This window comes from Perkinsus marinus (genome assembly GCF_000006405.1).
Source record: "Perkinsus marinus ATCC 50983 genomic scaffold scf_1104296969602, whole genome shotgun sequence".
NCBI classification, from domain to species: domain Eukaryota; phylum Perkinsozoa; order Perkinsida; family Perkinsidae; genus Perkinsus; species Perkinsus marinus.
In genome coordinates, this window is record NW_003202766.1 from 1,202 (window position 1) to 10,924 (window position 9,723).

General features: G+C 47.6%; 3 protein-coding genes and 8 non-coding genes across 11 annotated transcripts in view; 3 read left to right on the top strand and 8 right to left on the bottom strand.

The window, feature by feature from the left end:
* Pmar_PMAR011259 (hypothetical protein) overlaps window positions 1-1,185 on the top strand; it is a gene marked incomplete at both ends in the record, with an annotated part of 1,592 nt that extends 407 nt beyond the window's left edge. Inside the window, 5 exons of the mRNA XM_002767900.1 lie at window positions 350-468; window positions 517-584; window positions 633-778; window positions 822-927; window positions 983-1,185. Coding sequence (XP_002767946.1) covers window positions 350-468; window positions 517-584; window positions 633-778; window positions 822-927; window positions 983-1,185 — 642 coding nt within the window. The remainder of the gene's footprint in view (window positions 1-349; window positions 469-516; window positions 585-632; window positions 779-821; window positions 928-982) is intronic.
* A 761-nt stretch (window positions 1,186-1,946) lies between these two features.
* On the top strand, window positions 1,947-3,892 carry Pmar_PMAR011260 (vacuolar protein sorting 13A, putative; the record flags this gene model as incomplete). Its single annotated transcript, XM_002767901.1, has 9 exons — window positions 1,947-1,993; window positions 2,041-2,113; window positions 2,158-2,277; window positions 2,321-2,394; window positions 2,443-2,586; window positions 2,639-2,762; window positions 2,815-2,969; window positions 3,021-3,171; window positions 3,509-3,892. 9 exons carry the CDS (start codon window positions 1,947-1,949, stop codon window positions 3,890-3,892), a joined length of 1,272 nt encoding a protein of 423 aa, XP_002767947.1.
* A 483-nt stretch (window positions 3,893-4,375) lies between these two features.
* Window positions 4,376-6,279, top strand: Pmar_PMAR011261 (hypothetical protein). The gene is made up of 10 exons (XM_002767902.1): window positions 4,376-4,479; window positions 4,664-4,763; window positions 5,045-5,120; window positions 5,163-5,317; window positions 5,362-5,449; window positions 5,498-5,597; window positions 5,638-5,695; window positions 5,739-5,805; window positions 5,853-5,980; window positions 6,045-6,279. Exons 1-10 carry the CDS (start codon window positions 4,388-4,390, stop codon window positions 6,150-6,152), a joined length of 972 nt encoding a protein of 323 aa, XP_002767948.1. The 5' UTR covers window positions 4,376-4,387; the 3' UTR covers window positions 6,153-6,279.
* Window positions 6,280-6,854: 575 nt separating this feature from the next.
* On the bottom strand, window positions 6,855-6,927 carry Pmar_PMAR011262. Its single transcript has one exon. It is a non-coding gene; the product is annotated as a tRNA-Met (tRNA).
* Window positions 6,928-7,014: 87 nt separating this feature from the next.
* Window positions 7,015-7,086, bottom strand: Pmar_PMAR011263. The gene has a single exon. It is a non-coding gene; the product is annotated as a tRNA-Gly (tRNA).
* A 590-nt stretch (window positions 7,087-7,676) lies between these two features.
* Pmar_PMAR011264 lies at window positions 7,677-7,749 on the bottom strand. Its single transcript has one exon. It is a non-coding gene; the product is annotated as a tRNA-Met (tRNA).
* An 87-nt stretch (window positions 7,750-7,836) lies between these two features.
* Pmar_PMAR011265 lies at window positions 7,837-7,908 on the bottom strand. The gene has a single exon. It is a non-coding gene; the product is annotated as a tRNA-Gly (tRNA).
* A 590-nt stretch (window positions 7,909-8,498) lies between these two features.
* On the bottom strand, window positions 8,499-8,571 carry Pmar_PMAR011266. Its single transcript has one exon. It is a non-coding gene; the product is annotated as a tRNA-Met (tRNA).
* An 87-nt stretch (window positions 8,572-8,658) lies between these two features.
* Window positions 8,659-8,731, bottom strand: Pmar_PMAR011267. Its single transcript has one exon. It is a non-coding gene; the product is annotated as a tRNA-Gly (tRNA).
* Window positions 8,732-9,321: 590 nt separating this feature from the next.
* On the bottom strand, window positions 9,322-9,394 carry Pmar_PMAR011268. The gene has a single exon. It is a non-coding gene; the product is annotated as a tRNA-Met (tRNA).
* Window positions 9,395-9,481: 87 nt separating this feature from the next.
* Window positions 9,482-9,553, bottom strand: Pmar_PMAR011269. Its single transcript has one exon. It is a non-coding gene; the product is annotated as a tRNA-Gly (tRNA).
* Between the last annotated feature and the right edge of the window lie 170 nt (window positions 9,554-9,723).

Sequence of the window (9,723 nt, forward strand, 5' to 3'; positions counted from 1 at the left end):
TGACGGACCGGTCGATACTAGTGAAGCAAGCTGTAAGGAGTGGCTAGGGCTCTGGCATGCGCCTAAGCTGGATATAGTTGATGCTGCATAGACCTAGGTCGCCTGGAATGTGGATATTTCGGATCATCTGAATGATTATGATGATGATGATAGTGAATACTCTTACGTTTTGAGTATTTTATGACTTTATGCAACCGACACATTTCCAATATATTAGCGTGGTAGGAAGGTATAGTACCCTATCTACTATGGCGATTCCCTGGTGTGTATTCGTACTGGAAAAGCAAAATGGAATGACTTTTGGTGGACCATCTCAGTTGACTTACTAACAGGATGTCGTCGTTTGTAGGACTCGCCTTCTGCCACGGCACTTGACTTGGAACCGGACCAGCAGACGAGCTTTAAATGGTGGCAAGTCGATCTGCCTAAGATGCTGCAAGTGAAGCTCAAGGACGCTGGATGGGGTTGGTAAGATGTCTTACCCCGGGATCGAACCGGGGACCTTTCGGTGTGTAGGTCAGGTCATCTCGCGGTTGACCGTGTTGTTGGCGATGCTGTTTGTCAAGTGTTTCAAGAGACGGAAGGTATCCCTTATTACCTCCACTCTCAAGCTTGGCGTATTCCCATTTCAGGAATGTTCATGAATATACGAGTTGATGTACGGCCATACCGCAGTTGTGTGTTTATTGTCTTCGGCGCTGAGGACTATACCATTGCGAGTTACTCACTACGCAACAACTCTGACAATTCTATGTGGGTTCGACAGGCTCATACTAGGGTAGGATCAGGCCTTGTTGTTGGCCTCAATTCTGTATTTTCAGGCCTATTTCATACCACTCCTCCGCCACTCTTCAACTCCGTTTGCCTGGTATGAGCCGACCAAGCCTAAGAAACTGGAGATTCTGTTAGACCCCGCCTCGAAAAGGAGTGAGTCGAGGCCTGGCCTTCACCACGTGGTGGGAAGTTGCGCACTTACCTTTAGGCACTATTGTTGACTTCATACCAGAACAAAGCAACAGTCAGGCGTCAGCTGCGAGGGCCTCGGCTCAGAGTGGCGGGCCTAGTGCTCCAGCATTCGAGCATTCTGGTGTATTAGTAGCACCCCTCAGAGGCCGCAGTCAAAGGCTCCAGTATAAGGTGACGAGCAGTGGACCAACTAAGGTCTTCATCCTCTATAATGAGTAAGCTTACGCTGTATCATTGATAATGTATACTTGCTGTCGCAGTGCTATCGGAACAGGGGTGTCTCGTCTGGCATTGCCTGCCGGGCCTATTCGGGCGGGCTCTGATAGAGGACAACGACCATTAACTGGGAGTAAACGTCAAGATAGAGCAGTAGATTCTGTGTAGGGCGAGCGCTCTTTTGTCGGATGGATGGATATTTGACAAATTATGGCGCTCCGTTATCAGTTACCGAGCAGAATTCAAGGGTATAGGTGTATCATTGATCGGACCGGTGCGAGGTCGGCCCAGGAGCGAGCTACTCTTTGCTGGTATCATCGGGATTGAAGGCGTTGCTAGTATAAAGCATCACCACAGGTCTGCCATGCATTGTATGATTATCGTGCCGTAATTGAAATTCTTTTGCCTCAGGGATTTCCATCTAGCCGTACAAGATATTAGAGTGGATAATCAGAACCTCAGTGCAGTATATCCCGTCATGTTCGCCCGTTCCTCGACAGGTGCCACACTGTTGGTCCTCGTATTGGTTGTTGACCATGTCTATGTGTTGGTGACAATATGAAAATTCTGAGGAATTTTAGGGAAATTCTCGTTGGTTTCTTCACATGCCTACCCGAATTAGTCTATAATTTCCTATAATTAGTGAGGGAATTCGTGAGCTCAGTTGAGGAAAGCGAACATATATTTCACCACGGGTGTCTGTGTCAGGGAACTCACGGTCACAGCAGCAGCAGCAAGGAGTCCCACAGAGAGCATCTCATCCAATGCTGGAAGTCGCTGCTTCGTTGAGGGATATAGAAGCTAGCTTGACGTAGAAAGGTCCCGAGTTCGATTCCTGACCGCAGTATTTTTTCTCAGATATTTCGATAACCTGAGCATTCTCGTGCAGGAGTCTGAACTGGCATTTGACTTCGGCTTCATATTCGACATGGTGAGTATAGCGGCACCATTGAAACTCTCACTAACTCCCCTTAGGTGTCGCTGATAGATGGAATTCACTCCGACGCCAATGGTAAGGGTCGACAGTGGCCCGCTGAGGTAAAGCCAGAGATTGAGCTTCTGCCTGAGGACAGCAGCAATGATCTTCATTTCGATGTAACAGGACGGTTAGTGATAAAAGCAGAACGGTTGGTGACAGGTTTTTACTTTGCATCCGACTAGGGTGTTCGTGTCGTTCTCTCCGGGCAGCACCGAACAGAAATTCCTGAAGGAGTGAGTTTATGCAGCCGCCCCACTGTCAATTGATTTACTCCATTTCAGCTACAGTCTGGTGTATCGTGTATTAGCATCGATGTCAGCAGTGGACCATTCCCCGGTGCAATTGAACGCATTGATCCTATACAGTCTAAGTGTTAGCCGTAGTTCTCTCCATACCATAATAGCAGAACATTATAAGCATCAATTGTAAGCAAGTTCCTCAGCGAGTGGTAGTAGTAGTAGTTTAAGCTCTTGTCAGGTTCCGGGAGCTCCGAACGATTATGGGATCGGCCGATGCTATTGGGAATCCTATAGGTCTGTTCAATCACGTCAGTCAGGGGATTTCAGATCTATTCTACGAGCCTTACTCGGCCATTATGAATGTGAGCACATCTTTGGTCAGGTCGTCGAAGTCGAAGATTCATTCGAGGTCAGGTTCAAAGCGCTGGTGATGTTCTGAGTGTTGCTGGTGGTACGGCGAAGGGAGCGCGGTCGTTCGTGCGGAATACAGCTTTCGGTGTGTTCAACTCCTTGGGAAAGATAGCAGGGACAGCAGCACAGACCATGAGTGTCCTCACACAGGACGACGAGTGGGTCCTCTTAGATGCTTCGTTTGTTATTATTGTTATTGTATTGTCCAGATTCCAGCAAGACCGCCAACGGTTTGCTCAGCGTAATAGGCCAGTCCATATGGGGGACGGTGTTGCTGTTGGTGCTGCATCGTTTGGTAGAGGTATACTCTCGGGTATCTCTGGCCTTGTACTGAAACCGGTGGAGGCGGTTGAACAAGAGGTAGTTGACCTGAGATTGTGGTATCGCTTTCGGCAATATGAATTCTATACATGTGGAATTTTTATAGCAAAATGTGAATTTGTGGTTGTCCACTACGAAGTAAGAGCCGATGAGAATGCTCACTGGAATCTATAGTGGCAACCCTCTTTTCCCTGTCGGTTGCATACAGTACGCGCAGTCTGAACATTGCCAAATTGTACAATGCCGGAGTTTCTCATCTGAGGCGAGTTGGGAGCTGAATTCTTGAAGTAGATGCTATTGAACTCCACGTCCTTAGAACCCGTACCTTGAAAAAATCGAGACAAAATTATCGAGAATTCTATCTGAGCTTTGTTAGGGTATCAACGGCCTCGGCAAGGGTATCCTTCGTGGTGTGGGAGGACTAGTTACCAAGCCTATGGTGGGCTTCCTGGACTTCACTCGTAGCACGGCAGAAGGCGTTACTGCTACTACTGGTGCTGCTACGTCGAAGAATGCTGGAGCTATGGCTAAGAGAATGAGGCTTCCTAGAATGCTCTATGGCGATGACATGGTTATCAGGAGGCACGTCGGGGATATTATACCGGTCATTGGTGAGCTCTATTGTTTTAGTTATAATCCGGAGCATGCGGTGCTGCGATCCTTCTTGGCAACAGTAGACGGTGTACCGGCGGACTTCCCCTATGCAGCTCATCAATTCGACGAGCAGGGCCGTCGCCTGATAATAACAGGGAATAGGTAAGGAGCGTTTTTTGTTGGGCAAATTCTCCGAAAATTTAGTGTTTCTCGAAAACGAATGAGAGTTTTTAACAAAGCATGGTTAGCTCTTATACATTGGAATGAAACCGTCATATTCGAAATCGTTGCTGGTATATGTTTTTTCCCGAATTGGAAAAATAAGTTCTTTAGAATGTGTTGTTCGTATCTCCCCTTGTAGTGGTTGTGGTAGTTACGTATTGGTGATTGACGTGCCGACACATCGTCTGGAGTCAGCCCGACCATTGTGGCAAGTGAGGGTTCCTGCAGTAGCGGCAGCGGCCAATACATCGTCAAGCAGCAGTAGCAGCAGCAATGCTGTTGATACGTATCTGCCGGCCCCGGAGTGATTTTTAAAACACCTCTAGAGAAATATCATTGCTGAAATTTTGTCTCTGGTTGTTAAACAATGTGTGTTGGGTTTGTTACTGAATCGCACTCGTCGTTTTTTGAGTCAGTCGGTTGGGATTTCTCGTGTAGTATGTCGAAAAGGCCCGTGTCAAGCATGAGTTCGCAGGAGGGGGAGGAGGAGGCCAGCAGCACCTCTGCTATTGAGCAACAACAACAACACAAGTAAAATTGTTACGGATGGTGATCAGATGAATATGATAAAATGTGATCGCTGGTAACAAACTGCTGTTTTTTTGTCGCTGTTGTTTTTCGACGAGATCAATTTGGTGGTTATTTTATCGTAAGCTCTCCAATGGGAGTCAGGGTGGTAACTGAGATAGTGGAGAGTGTGATTGCTGCTGTTCAGGAAGGCTAAGGTGTCCCATCAGGAGAAGGAAGAGGACGTCTTACACGGCCTCAAGAAGGGCATGGAAATTTTGGTCAGGTGGGAGCTGATTGATGACGAGGTGGGTTTTTCGCGATCATCTTCAATTGACGCTCCTATGTGTATAGTACTGGCATTGTGAAAAGTACATGCTACTTAGTGTATATGCTACGAAGATTCTCGGCTTACCTCAGTTGAGCTCAGGAGTTTCCAAAGCTAATTATACAAGTTTGTATACGAATTCCAGTAGAGGTATACGAGAACCAATGAGAATTATCAGAAAATCTCCTCAAAACTCTCATTTCGTTACTAATACATGTAGTTGGTCGTATGCATATTTTCCCACACTGCTTCCTAATACAGGTTGATTCTGACGATCCTGATGCTGTATCGCGAGTATGGTGGCCTGCAACGGTGGAGAGCATCACAGCTGATACAGGTGATAATGCCCGACTCTTGTCTGTGGTACTATCATAAGCAGGTGATGCTAACCTGAGCTATACGGGTCACGGAGCTGAATTCCCGGCAGAGACTGCCAAGGTTAGAGTGGAGCCAGACCATACGCTGCGGGACAGCAAAGGGGTACCGCAGGAGTGGAAAGACGTCCCACCGTATAAGCCAGGGGAGGAAATGGGGGTAAGCATGGTGCAATGTGTAGGAGATGAATAGGGCCCCCTTAGGGTGATGTCACATGCCCTAGGGGGCATGCCTCGAGACTGTTGACTTGGGCAGCTAGAAGTGAAACGTTGAAGGCTGCTGGTGGCAAAGGTGAGACGATGTGAATTTCGGTTGGCTAGGTTTGTTATGGGGCGCTAGATGATGAGCCGTTGATATGCGATGTGTGCCTCACCATAAGCAGTGACCCTTCACAAGTCATTACACACTGCACAGACTGTGAGGACTGGGAGGCTTGTCGGTAGTTATGCTCTTCCACTGCAGTATGATGTAGTAGAAAGGTACTGTATTGCAGCGTGGAGACGGACGGGGGAATGGCCGCTGGACGGAGACGTTGAAGTGAATCTACACACATTAGCGATGGAGATATGCTGTACCTCAGAAACAACAAGCTGAGGAGACTTCGATGGAAATCGCTGAACTCATGGAGATTGTTGGCAGCGAGATGAGTAATGGTAGGCTGAAAATGGAGGAAGAATTATTGTGCATGTGATAGCTCCGGAAGCAGTACACGTGGCAGCCCGAGAGGAGTTCGGAGAGCTCCCAACCTACCAACAGCAAATCCTGGCGACTGGATTCAGAACATTCATCGACACATTCAAGGCAGAGTTGAGGAAGTTCAGCGTGAGTTTTATGTCTGTGCGATTCTTGGTGGAAAGTTGGATCCTGGGTAACGTTGCTGAATTAGGCGACCAACACTGTACGAATTATCACTGAAGATGATATGAAGATTATACTGAATCGATGTCGAGACTGTTTAAAATCCGCTATGGCTCTACCTGATGGGATGAATTGATAATATCACTAATGGTGATTCACCATTGCTCTTGCAGCTGTATTTTAATATGTGATACGTATTTCGCTCCGCTCCAATGAAGTTGCTGCATCACTGAACATTGTCGCTGAGAATGGGTTTCAATGCTGTTTGGACGTACTTGTGTTCACATCATCTCATCTTGTTTGATGGCTACATTCTCACGGCTATTACCACAGTATCATATATTCTGACGGTCGGATAGAGCCCCTAATATGCCGGGTTGAATTTCAGTAAAGTAATTTCAGTAATAAAATTTCAGTCTCAGGAATTTCAGTAATAACTGCTGAATTTCAGCAGTTGAACCTAAATGAGCTGTTAGAAGCCTCATCCGCTCATGTGGTGCCCACTGAGCCCAACACGCTATCCACTGCACCAAACTGCTCACGTTCAAACACTTCGGTATCCCATCGACGTGTTAGGCGTAACTACTCCTGAGGAATGGTTAATGATGCTAAGCAGAGTTAATCGGTTATCGAGGAGTAACTCCTCGATAACGGACAGATAACTTTTCTTTGGACGGACACGCTTTATCAACGCTGTTCCTTCATGAACTTGCACGATGGGGTCAATCACGTGGAATGGTACGATAACGCCGACTCTGTTTAGTGAAAATTTATGATCTATGCAGTCGATAAGCTGCACCTTTGAGTTTGGTAATCATCTCGAGTGTATTATGATAAATAGCAGCTCCTTGTTTCGATCAAGGGACCTTTGGGTTATGAGCCCAACACGCTATCCACTGCGCCAAGCTGCTCATGCGTACAAACTCCTGTATCGCCCTGACGTGCTGAGCATAACTATTCTGCGATAGCCTAGAGACCCTTCTCTCGTTGATACGGACTGCACCGCCCGGGAATCGAACCCGGACCATCTGCTTGGAAGGCAGATATCCTAACCATTAGACTAGCGGTGCATATCACTTATGTAGGGATTGAGTATTCCTGTGATACTTGTAGAGGTACATCAGAATCCCTTCTCGGACGTACCGTCGTCAACCATCCCGCGGCCAAGAGTCTGATTAGGCCTTAAACGCGTACCTGAGATCGCTAACTGCTACTATATCTCTCCCATGGTAGGCCGCATTCCATCTCGGTTGATAACTCCAACTGCTGAAGTTCTCATCGCATACTACAGCTAGCTCGGCACAAGCTGCACAACTTTTTCGTGACATCGAAGTTCCTGCTTGCAAGCACATTTTGAAACCGCATGCGGCGGCTCGTGAATTTAGGCGGTTGTTTCATCTCCGCAACGCGTTCTGCGGTACCGGGCGGTCATTCATCATTCCTGCAAGGAGTTCTGCTCTAGGTGAATAGCTCTTTTCTATGCATGGACAACGCTTTATTAATGTTGTTTTTCCCCTGAACTGGCACGGTTGGGCCAACCGCACGGAATGGTACGAAAACACCGACTCTGTTTAGTGGAAATTTTTCGGTAAGACTGATCTATGCAGTCGATAAGCTGCACCTCTCAGTTTAATAACCATCTCGAGTGTATTGTAATGAATAGCAGCTCCTTGTTTCGATCAAAGGACCTTTGGGTTATGAGCCCAACACGCTATCCACTGCGCCAAGCTGCTCATACGTAGAAACTCCTGTATCGCCCTGACGTGCTGAGCATAACTATTCTACGATAGCCTAGAGACCCTTCTCTCGTTGATACGAACTGCACCGCCCGGGAATCGAACCCGGACCATCTGCTTGGAAGGCAGATATCCTAACCATTAGACTAGCGGTGCATATCACTTATGTAGGGATTGAGTATTCCTGTGATACTTGTAGAGGGACATCAGAATCCCTTCTCGGACGTACCGTCGTCAACCATCCCGCGGCCAAGAGTCTGATTAGGCCTTAAACGCGTACCTGAGATCGCTAACTGCTACTATATCTCTCCCATGGTAGGCCGCATTCCATCTCGGTTGATAACTCCAACTGCTGAAGTTCTCATCGCATACTACAGCTAGCTCGGCACAAGCTGCACAACTTTTTCGTGACATTGAAGTTCCTGCTTGCAAGCACATTTTGAAACCGCATGCGGCGGCTCGTGAATTTGGGCGGTTGTTTCATCTCCGCAACGCGTTCTGCGGTACCGGGCGGTCATTCATCATTCCTGCAAGGAGTTCTGCTCTAGGTGAATAGCTCTTTTCTATGCATGGACAACGCTTTATTAATGTTGTTTTTCCCCTGAACTGGCACGGTTGGGCCAACCGCACGGAATGGTACGAAAACACCGACTCTGTTTAGTGGAAATTTTTCGGTAAGACTGATCTATGCAGTCGATAAGCTGCACCTCTCAGTTTAATAACCATCTCGAGTGTATTGTAATGAATAGCAGCTCCTTGTTTCGATCAAAGGACCTATGGGTTATGAGCCCAACACGCTATCCACTGCGCCAAGCTGCTCATACATAGAAACTCCTGTATCGCCCTGACGTGCTGAGCATAACTGTTCCACGATAGCATAGAGGCTCTTCTCTCGTTGATACGAACTGCACCGCCCGGGAATCGAACCCGGGACCATCTGCTTGGAAGGCAGATATCCTAACCATTAGACTAGCGGTGCATATCACTTATGTAGTGATTGAGTATTCCTGTGATACTTGTAGAGGGACATCTGAATCCCTTCTCGGACGTACCGTCGTCAACCATCCCGCGGCCAAGAGTCTGATTAGGCCTTAAACGCGTACCTGAGATCGCTAACTGCTACTATATCTCTCCCATGGTAGGCCGCATTCTATCTCGGTTGATAACTCCAACTGCTGAAGTTCTCATCGCATACTACAGCTAGCTCGGCACAAGCTGCACAACTTTTTCGTGACATCGAAGTTCCTGCTTGCAAGCACATTTTGAAACCGCATGCGGCGGCTCGTGAATTTGGGCGGTTGTTTCATCTCCGCAACGCGTTCTGCGGTACCGGGCGGTCATTCATCATTCCTGCAAGGAGTTCTGCTCTAGGTGAATAGCTCTTTTCTATGCATGGACAACGCTTTATTAATGTTGTTTTTCCCCTGAACTGGCACGGTTGGGCCAACCGCACGGAATGGTACGAAAACACCGACTCTGTTTAGTGGAAATTTTTCGGTAAGACTGATCTATGCAGTCGATAAGCTGCACCTCTCAGTTTAATAACCATCTCGAGTGTATTGTAATGAATAGCAGCTCCTTGTTTCGATCAAAGGACCTTTGGGTTATGAGCCCAACACGCTATCCACTGCGCCAAGCTGCTCATACATAGAAACTCCTGTATCGCCCTGACGTGCTGAGCATAACTATTCTACGATAGCCTAGAGACCCTTCTCTCGTTGATACGGACTGCACCGCCCGGGAATCGAACCCGGACCATCTGCTTGGAAGGCAGATATCCTAACCATTAGACTAGCGGTGCATATCACTCATGTAGTGATTGAGTATTCCTGTGATACTTGAAGAGGGACATCTGAATCCCTTCTCGGACGTACCGTCGTCAACCATCCCGCGGCCAAGAGTCTGATTAGGTCTTAAACGCGTACCTGAGATCGCTAACTGCTACTATATCTCTCGCATGGTAGGCCGCAT